The following is a 10,947-nucleotide window of genomic DNA, read 5'->3' on the forward strand; positions in this document are numbered from 1 at the left end:
AGCCACCTCTCCACCAAAGTCAACATCGACACCGAAATACAACACCGCCTGAGCTCTGCGAGCACAGCATTTTTCCGAATGAAGCAGAAAGTGTTTGAGGACCGGGACATCCGTAGGGATACCAAGGTGCTTGTTTATAAAGCTATTGTCCTCCCAACCTTGCTATACGCCTGTGAAACATGGAGTGTCTACAGACGTCACACTCAACTCCTGGAACAATTCCATTAGTGTTGCCTCTGAAAAATCCTGCCAATCTCTTGGAAAGACAGGCGGACAAAGGTCAGTGTGCTGGAAGAAGCAAACACCACCAGCATTGAAGTGATGTTCCTAAGCCATCAGCTCCACTGGACTGGCTATGTTGTCTGAATGCCCGATCACTGCGTCCCAAAGCAGTTACTCTACTTCCAACTCAAGAATGGAAAACGTAATGTTGGTGGACAGGAAAAGAGATTTAAAGGTGGGATTAAAGCCAACCTTAAAAACTGTGGCATAGACACCAAGAACTGGAAAGCCCTGGCCCTCAAGCACTTTAACTGGAAGTCAGCTGTGACCAGCAGTGCTGCAGAATTCAAAGAGGCACGAATGGAGGGCAAAAGGGAGAAACATATAAAACAACAGATACCTATATACAGAAAGGAAGAAACATGCCAAGAGGATGGCAAGTCAAGCCAACCATGACCGGGACTGCCTTTCACCTGGAAATGAATGCCCTCACTGCGGGAGAACATGTATATCAAGAATAGGGCTCCACAGCTACCTATGGACTCATCGCCAAGACACTACACTTGGAGGACCATCATCCTCAGGCTATGAGGGATCACCGAAGAAGAAGAAGAAGAAGAAGAAGAAGAAGAAAAACAAGAAGAAAAACAAGAAGAAGAAGGTTGTGTATTCCTGCATTTGGGGGAAGTGGTTGTACTGGTTGGCCCTTGTGGTCTCTTCCCACTCTAGGATTCTATGAGTCTATAGATACTAGAGGCAACATTCTCAGGCAGATTTCCTGGCTACAGAGCCTGCAGGTAGGAGTTGGAGGGTAACGTGTGAATGCATTAGCCCAAGTATGAGCAAATGTGGGCCCTTCCAGGTGTTTTGGACTTCAACTCCCACCATTCCTAACAGTCTCAGGTCCTTTCCTTTTTTCCCCCCTCAGCCGCTTAAGGTGGAAAGGGCCTGAGGCTGTTAGGAATAGTGGGAGTAGAAGTCCAAAACACCTGGAGGCCCCAAATTAGCCCATGCTTTCATTAGCCCTATTGTCACACGGGACAAGCAAGAATAATTGCTCCAAGCAGAGAAGAGACAAGAAGAGGAAAGAAATGACAGAACTCATAGAATTATAGATTCAGATGGGACCCTAGTCCAACCTCATTTTGTCATGCACACAATCAAAGCCCTCTCGACAGATGGCCATCCAGCCTCTGCTTCCAAATCTCCAAAAGAGGAAACTCCACAACATTCCCAGGTAGCCTATTCCATCCCCGATCAAGCTCTGACAGCCAGAAAGCGACCTCATGGGCCATCCAGTCCAACCCCCTGAAAAATTGCGTTCAAAGCACCCCCAACAGATGGCCATCCAGCCTCTGCTTAAAGGCCTCCAAAAGAGAAGCCTCAACCACACTCCTTGGCAGAGAGTTCCACTGCTGAACAGCGATCACAGTCAGGAAGTTCTTCCTCATGTTCAGGTGAAATCTCTTTCTTACAATTTAAAGCCATTGTTCCGCGTCCTGGTCTCCAGAGCAGCAGAAAACAAGCTTGCTCCCTCCTCCCTATGACTTCCCCTCACATATTTCTACATGGCCCTCATCACGTCTTCTCTCAGCCTTCTCTTCTGCAGGCTAAACATGCTCAGCTCTTTAAGCCGCTCCTCATAGGGCTTGTTCTCCAGATTCTTGATCATTTTAGTCGCACATTCCGGCATGTCAACATCTCCCTTCAGTTGTGGTGCCCAGAACTGGACACAGTATTCCAGAAGTTCTTCATAATGTTGACTTTTCCTGCCGTTTGGATCCATTGCTGAAAGCAGCAGGAAACTATCTTGTCCCCTCCTGGCTGGGACATCTTTTCAAATCTCGAAACCTGGCTCGACAAAGACCTGAGACTGGGAGGGGAGGGAGGGAGGAGGGAGGAGGGAGCCTTACCGGACTTGTGCGCCTGGCCTTCTCGCCCTCCTTTGGCCCCTTTGTGGTGGTGTCGGGGGCTGCTGGCCCGGGCCCGCATCTGCCCCACGGCGGCCAGCTGCCTCTCCCAGTGGCCCTCCGCCCGGGACCTCTCCACCTCCGCCTCGTCCAGCTTCAGGTGGAAATGCAAGCCTTTCGCAGCCATCTTTGCGGGGGTGGCGGCGGCGGAGAGCGTGCTGCAACAGGGAAGTAAGTCAGTCCCGGGCAAAAGCAAAGCAGCCAAAGGCGAAGCCAGGCGAGCAGAGGCGCGCCTCGGGAACAGCCGGGTTCCCCTCCCCTTCCCGGAGCATGTGCAGAAAGACGCTCCCTTGCCCCTGCCGCTGGGCAGCTGTGCAAACACACACAGCCAGATGTGTGAGAGGGAGAGACAGGCAGCACAAAAGTCACACTCATCGCCGGGTTAGTCTCTAGGCGAGGCATGGGCAAACTTGGGCCTTCCATAGAATCACAGAATTGAAAGAGATCTCATGGGCCATCCAGTCTAACCCCCTGCCAAGAAGCAGGAAAATCGCATTCAAAGTACCCCCAACAGATGGCCATCCAGGCTCTGTTTAAAAGCTTCCAAAGAAGGAGCCTCCACCACACTCCGGGGCAGAGAGTTCCACTGCTGAACTGCTCTCACAGTCAGGAGGTTCTTCCTAATGTTCAGGTGGAATCTCCTTTCTTGTATTTTGAAGCTGTTAGGAATTGTGAGAGTTTATCTATCGTGTCAGGCAACCGAACAGTTGTATTACATTTTTGACAGAACAAACAAACAAACATACAAAATCACAGACTTTGAAAGCTTGGTAGTTGATTAAATGTCGTTTGACCAGTATCTGGCCACTTGGAGTGCTTCTGGTGTTGCCGCAAGAAGGTTGTTGTGAGAGTTGAAGTGGAGTCAAGATACTCCGCTTAGGCAGAAAAAACAAAATGTAAAGGTACAGAATGGGGGACAATGCCTGGCTCAAGAGCAGTACGTGTGAAAAAGATCTTGGAGTCCTCGTGGACAACAAGTTAAACATGAGCCAACAGTGTGATGTGGCAGCAAAAAAAGCCAATGGGATTTTGGCCTGCATCAATAGAAGCATAGTGTCTAGATCTAGGGAAGTCATGCTACCCCTCTATTCCGCTTTGGTTAGACCACACCTGGAATATTGTGTCCAATTATGGGCACCACAATTGAAGAGAGATATTGACAAGCTGAAATGTGTCGGGGGGGGGGGGGCTAAAATGATCAAGGGTTTGGAGAACAAGCCCTATGAGGAGCAGCTTAAGGAGCTGGGCATGTTTAGCCTGAAGAAGAGAAGGCTGAGAGGAGATACGATAGCCATGTATAAATATGTGAGAGGAAGCCACAGGGAGGAGGGAGCAAGCTTGTTTACTGCTTCCATGGAGACTAGGACAAGGAACAATGGCTTCAAACTACAAGAAAGGAGATTCCATCTGAACATGAGGAAGAACTTCCTGACTGTGAGAGCTGTTCATCAGTGGAACTCTCTGCCCCGGAGTGTGGTGGAGGCTCCTTCTTTGGAAGCTTTTAAACAGAGGCTGGATGGCCATCTGTCAGGGGTGCTTTGAATGCAATATTCCTGCTTCTTGGCAGGGTTGGACTGGATGGCCCATGAGGTCTCTTCCAACTCTATGATTCTATGATTCTTTTCTCCTAGAATATTGGTGCACAAAGGAGTCTAGGTTTTCAGCAGACATGGACTAAGAGAGTAGACTAAAGTCGACAAAAGCTTATGCTACCAACATCTTTTTCTCAGCTAATCTTATAGCTACTGCAAGAGCCCTTTGCACACTGAAATTCCAGGCTAACTATTATCTTTTAATTCTACCCCTATGATCTCCGACCCATCCTCTGTTCAGATATCAGCCAGCAAGCCAACATCTTAAATCAGCTTTCTAAGATCTAAAGAGATACTCGCAGGAACAACTCAACAAGGGAGACTCCAAAAGTGGCAAGCTAAAACCCGGAACCTCAATCAGTAGCTAATACCAGATGAGAGACTCCCTCCTGGGCACACAGAAGGCTGGGCAACTTGGAAGGCAGAACAGACTACACTCTGGCACCACAAGGTGCAGAGCCAACCTTCAGAAATGGGGCTACAAAGTGGAGTCCACGCCATGCGAGTGTGAAGAAGAGCAAACTACAGACCACTTGTACTATAATGCGACCTCAGCCCTGCCACATGCACAATGAGGACCTTCTCACAGTGACACCAGAGGCACTCCCAAGTGGCCAGGTTTTGGTCAAATAACATTTAGTATAATGCCAAGTTTTTAACTTTGTGTTTAAATAGATTATAACTGTATCCTCAATTCACTTCTGGCACAATAAATAAATAACCCTGATGATGAGCACCAAATCCAGCCAGATGGAGTGGCAACCCATTAACCTGTTTAAAACACTTACCTGGATACAGACAAAGATAATCTTTCTCCATGCATCTAAGAAAGCAAATTAAGTAAATGAAATCTTGTGCTACCAATGTCTTCCTCTCAGTCTCAAAGATGTTATAAAATCCCTTTGCGTAATATCAAACAACAGTCCTCTATTTAAAATGCTGCAATTGTGATCATTATTTGTTAAACACAGAAATACAGTTTAGGTAACAAAGTTCAGATAAAAAAAGCTCCTTTTTCCAAATCCTTTTTGCCTGCCAGCCCTTTTTTCCCTCTTTGTACTCTAAAAGGTAAAATAAAAGTTGTCCCCTGACATTAAGTCCAGTCATGTCTGACTCTGGGGTGTGGTGCTCATCTCCATTTCTAAGCTGAAGAGCCGGCATTGTCCATAGAGTGCTGTTACCTTCCCGCTGGCACGGTACCTATTGATCTACTCACATTTGCATATTTTCGAACTGCTAGGTTGGCAGAAGCTAGGGCTGACAGCAGAAGCTCATGCCGCTCCCCGGAATCGAACCTGCGACCTTTTGGTCAACAAGCTCAGCAGTTCAGAGCTTTAACCCACTGCGCCACCGGGGGGGGGGGAGTACTCTAACAGCATGTTTATTTGCAGCATCAGTTTTATTAGGATGGGGAAGGGGGGCTGGTTTGCAGCAATTTGTCTGCAGTGAGCATTGTAAAAAAGAAATCTTGACCTGGGAAAATGTTACATTCTATTTTAGCCCTGTGTGTGCCTGACTACAATAGACAAAGTACACAACAGTTGCCTCCAGTATGTGAAAGCAGCATACATCTATAAGTCTGGCCATCCAGATGGAAATCATAAGATATGTATGGGCTGGTGACAGAAAAAAAATCGGTCCTGGATACCTTCCGGATGAAACATTCAAATGGACCCAAGACGTTTCAAGGTGTTTTTGTTTGCTTATGCAAAACTCACATCAATTCATTTCACATGAGCATGTTGCGAGTTTTCAATTAAAAGTTTGCTGAAATATGTTGAACCACTCTTCTTTTTTGTAGTGCAGGAATAGCCCACTTCTTCCCATATGATTTCTTCCCTTTAAAGCAAATTTTCTGTTAAAGAATTTGAGTCATAGAGTTATATTGTTGAAGGGGGACTCATTGGTCATTAGGCCCAACCCTCTCCTCAGTGGAAGAACTCCAGTTATAGCAGGTATGGGCAAAACCAGACTTTCCACAAAAATGGGGGAAATAATGATTACTGCCCTGCCCAAGCACGGCAGCCTACTTCATTTCCAGCTATTCATTACCAAAGGAGTAATTGTTTTAATACACTGCAACATTTTAAAGCATATGTGGAATCTTAAGAAGTAACACATGTATCATAAGGTAGGGAATTAAAAGTTCCCTGCATTGTTTTTGACTATTACTAATACTCCTGCTAAAGGTAAAGAATTGATCTTTCCACAGGTCTGATAAATAAAACATTAGGCAAGCCTTTCACACACACAACAGAGGAGCAATGTTACCATCTTTAGCATCAGCTACTGAGTTCCTCTGCAGCTCTTTTAGCCCTCTACCCATAGAGGGACTGGCCTAAAATCTGGAGTATGTCATTCAATTGCCAGGGCCCTAATATTGTACTTTGTGTATATTGAACTGTTGGCTGCTTTCCTAAACCAGTCTGGGCTGAAGAGCATGGAGGGAGTTATGTATCTTTAAAGCAATGCAGCAGAGAACCTTGCACAAAGAATCCGAGAAGCTGGGGTCCTTAGCCTACACTATGAAACCCATTACCTATAGGTATGATATGGTGCAAGAATTTGGAAGGCCTTGCCTTGGAGACAGAGACAACCGGACCCACCAAAGAGGATCTGTTTACTCTGGCAAGAAAGAAGCACGGAGAACAGAATTTTCCCTGAATTTTCCCAAATAAATCACACCAAAGTTGAAGAAAATGCCACTGAGTTGTTTATTTCGTCCCAGCTGGAGCGGATGTCAAACTGCAATCATTTGCCAAAGCCAACATGTTTTGCAAAGGGAAACATTACAGTTTTTATAGGAAATACAGAGCTGTCAAATTCAAATTTCCCACTCCCGCCCCCCCTCGCCAGATTCACGCTGATTGGTTGGAGTCATCAGCTGGCTGAGGTGTGGCTGACTTAGCTGTGCCTCAGCCAATCTGGGAGCCAGCGCTGCTTCAACCTCTTGGCCAATGGGAAGGAAGGAGGTGGTCCGGGCAGGAAACAATGAACCAGGAGGAAAAGATAAATGACTAATGTTTGTATAATTGCTAACGATAGCTTTTCCTAGGCCGTCAAGCCAGCTTTCCTGGAAATATTTCCTTGACTGATTAGGAAGTCAGTCCATTTGTTGTCCTTGGGTCCTGGATATGGGATTGGTCGTTGGTGTCTGAAACTGGTATCAGCTGGGGGAAATGGAGACAAAGAAAGAGGCTATGGTGATACCTAAATCCTCCGCAGACAAGATGTCACCTTTTGTGAGAGGTGATTGAATTGTCCGAGGGCCATATCTCTCAGATGGGCTAGCCTAGCTACTCCGAGGTCTGAGAAGATAAAAGCCTTTGTTCTATTTTCCATGCAAAGAGTTCCTGGTGAGTCCCTTTGTCTAGGGTTTAGTTTGCTCAGGAAGTGAGTGAAGGCTTCCTGAAGCCATGAGGTGCTGGGTGACATTTCTTCATATTTCATATAGGGATATGGAGAAGGGGGAGGCATACAAGGGGATCATAGGGGATGTATTCATATAGTAGGGAAAAGGAAATCATATCAGCCCGACCAGATGGCCGGTCAGGTGTCCGGGGGTTCTAAGGGGTGACCGCAGCAAGTCCCCCAGGGTTGGCAGGCTCCTGGACACTCAGCAAGATGGCGGCAGGAACAACGTTGCAGCATGGAGCCATGGATCACTATCAACTGGTCTCCATAAAAAGTTTTGGGGTGAAAAAGGTTATTCCCGGAGCGCAGTGGTCCAAAATGCAAAAGTGAGATAGCACTTAGTCTTATAGTCTAGGAAGAAAATAGCACCATTTTGGAAGCGATCTGTTGACCTGCGGATACGGGGGCCCAATGGGTTTCCATATCCACGGTTCAGAGGAACGCAGTTTCAGCCTCCTCGGGACGCTGAAAAAAGCATCCCGGGTGAGCCAGCAGTGATCTGCAACTTGGGAAAGGGAAATTCCATTCTAGAGAGTGTTAGAGGCAGTAAATGGACACAAAACCTGACAAAATTCTGCAGTTTATTTGAAAACAAGAAGTCAAGAATGAGCTTTGAACAAAATAGCCTTGTGCATGTCTACTCAAATGCACCTCGTGAAGTCCGACTTGGCCATGGTGGTCCACCCCCTAGTTGCCTCCAGATTGGATTATTGCAATGCATTCTACTTGTGGCTGCCCTTGAAGACGGCCCGGAAATTGCAATTGGTGCAAAGATCACCGGGCAGATTACTAACTGGAGCAAGCTACAGGGAGTGAACAACCAACCTGCTCAAACAGCTCCACTGGTTGCCAATGAGTTTCTAGTCCCAATTCAAGGTGCAGGCAATTACCTACAAAGCCCTAAACGGTTCAGGGCCTGCCTATCTTTGCGATCGCATCTTCCCCTATGAACCAACACGAGCCCCAAGATCATCCGGGGAGGCCCTTCTCTCACTTCCACCTTCGTCTCAAGCATGGTTGGTGGGGATGAGGGAGAGGGCCTTCTCGGTGGTGGCCCCCCAGCTCTGAAACTCTCTCCCTAGGGAGATTAGACTGGCACCTACCCTGTCCATCTTCCGCAAGAACCTAAAAATGTGGATGTTTCACGGTGCCTTTGACTAGGCAGTTCCAAAGAATTGGCCCAATGTTATCTAAGTTCCAGTATTTTAGCATGGCCCTCTACAATCCTGACATTTTAATGCCCATGAACATTATTCTCCCAGCCCTGCCTTTTGAATTTTTCACTTTCCCTTAGTTCTATCAAGGAATTTGCACAAACCAGAGCACTTTTATCGTTCTGTGTGGTACTGTTTTTATGATGTTATGTTTTGATGCTATTTTATTGTGTTATGTTTTTAACGTTGTGCTCCCTTGGCTTGTCCCTTTGTAAGCTGCACCGAGTCCCTTAGGGGAGATGGAAGCAGGATATAAAAATTAAGTTATTATTATTATTATTATTATTATTATTACATATTATTATTATAAATGTAAGCCTACTGAGATCACTGAAATGTATTCCCATGTGTATACAAGGAGGTAGCCTTAAACCCTTATAACAGAATTCTGTGCATATCCACTCAGAAGCAAATTTCACTGAGTTCAATGGGAATTATCTTTAGGCTGTGTGTTTAAGGTGCATCTGAAGCTAAGTGTTTACACTTGGGTTCTGTCTCCATGTTATTTCACAATGTATATGGAAGTACTCAATTTTTTTAAAAAAAATCTAGCTTCATTATAGGAAATTGCTGAGAGAGGAATGGAAGGAGGAGAAAAGATGGCAAAGCATCCTGAAGATTATCAATTTGCCTCATGGCACGATAAGAATAAGTCAGGATAAGAATAAGTGGGCAATAAGGGAGAACACTTTGGGTCACTCAGGCTCCTTCCATACCGCTGTATACAATCCACATTGAACTGGGTTATATGGAAGTATGGACTCAGATAACCCAGTTCAAACCATATATTGTGGGTTATCTGCCTTGATATTCTGAGTTATATGGCTGTGTTGAAGGGCCTTCAGATTATCTAACCCTATTACTACTTCCCACTCTGAGCTGTTCCTAACTCTTTAGTGCTATGTGTTGTCCAGTTTCTCACAGTAATTGCTTTGCATCTGGCTACAGATACAATTCCAGGCACTTTCACCAATCCCTCTCATTAGCCACAAAATAGCTGTGGAAAGCAACATCCAAATGCAGTCAAGATGGCAAAAGACATTAATAAAGAAAAACAGACAAATCAGGACAGGCTGCAGCAGTTTGCTTTTGCCTGAATTGACAGGGGAGGACAAGATTATGCCCACCCCCAAGTGAGCTAATTTGAGTACATACTACTACTGTACTTTGCACTTACCTTGCATCAATGGAAGAATTCTGGGGGAAGAGAAAAAAGTAGGAGAAAGACACCAAGGCCCCCTCCACACAGCTATATAAAATCCACATTGAACTGCATTGTATGGTAATGTGAACTCAAATTCAAAGCAGATTTTGTGGATTATCTGCATTGATGTTCTGGGTCATCTGGCTGTGTTATTAGGCTTTGCACTAGCAAGGACAATCTAATATTTACAAGTTCTTCTGTGGCAAATTGCACTCATCTTGTCTTTACATCATTCACAGAGATTGAACATTACTCAAAACAGAGCGTAGAAACACTTTAGGAACTTTATGTGCACCTCTGTCAATGTACACCTGAGATACACTCACACATACAAATATATATGTAAATGTAAAGGTTTTCCCTGACATTAAGTCCAGTCGTGTCCAACTCTGGGGGTTGGTGCTCATCTCCATTTCTAAGCCGAAGAGCTGACATTGTCCGTAGATACCTCCAAGGTCATGTGGCTGGCATGACTACATGGAGCACCGTTACCTTCCCGCTGGAGCGGTACCTATTGATCTACTCACATTTCCATGTTTTCAAACTGCTAGGTTGGCAGAAGCTGGGGCTAACAGCAGGAGCTCATGTCGCTCCCTGGATTTGAACCTGCAACCTTTCGGTTAGCAAGTTTAGCAACTCAGTGGTTTAACCCACTGCGCCACTGGGGGCTCATGTATAAAATTGGTCCTCCATGTCCATGGATTTTGCTTCCACATTATATGATTTCAGCAACCGCAAGAACCACACGTTCAGAGGTCTGGCGTGTCTAGGTTTCTGGAAGGCTGAGTGAGACACAGATGAGTCAAAGGCAAAATCAGAGGTTTATTCTCAATGTCAGCAGAGAAAGCACTCTAAAAAATGGACATGCCACAATTGCAAATACAGGGTATTTTTATTTCATTTGACAGCTATACAAGAAACTTGCACAACTTCCTAATGTACATCTTGAGTGGCTCAGGACTCCATTCAACATAATCACTGATTAGTCTTTCATAGTGGTGAGAAATTTGATAAAGTATCCTTGAATCCTTGAAGGAGTTGCGGATGATGAAGGCCAACAAGGAGCTCTGGCATGGGCTGGTCCATGAGGTTACAAAGAATCGGAAGCGACTGAATGAATAGACAACAATATAATTGGAGCATTTGAAGTGTCAGTCCGTTTATTGATCTGCCTAGGAGAAGGGTGAAATCAAGAAGGAATGTGATGTGTCTGGTGATAATGGGCTAGGATGGGTCCCTACATCTTCCGCTCCGGTGTGGACAATAGTGTTAGCCTTGATAAACAACAGGGTGCTTCAAGGTGTTGGCCAAGTCCATAGGTCTCTCCATAG

General features: G+C 45.6%; 1 protein-coding gene across 1 annotated transcript in view; it reads right to left on the bottom strand.

Annotated features, from left to right (window-relative positions):
• TTC7A (tetratricopeptide repeat domain 7A) overlaps positions 1 to 2,482 on the bottom strand; it is a 226,727-nt gene extending 224,245 nt beyond the window's left edge. Inside the window, exon 1 of the mRNA XM_060754418.2 lies at positions 2,136 to 2,482. Coding sequence (XP_060610401.2) covers positions 2,136 to 2,319 — 184 coding nt within the window. The 5' untranslated portion in view covers positions 2,320 to 2,482. The remainder of the gene's footprint in view (positions 1 to 2,135) is intronic.
• Between the last annotated feature and the right edge of the window lie 8,465 nt (positions 2,483 to 10,947).

This window comes from Anolis sagrei, chromosome 1, assembly GCF_037176765.1.
Source record: "Anolis sagrei isolate rAnoSag1 chromosome 1, rAnoSag1.mat, whole genome shotgun sequence".
Lineage (NCBI taxonomy): Eukaryota > Metazoa > Chordata > Lepidosauria > Squamata > Dactyloidae > Anolis > Anolis sagrei.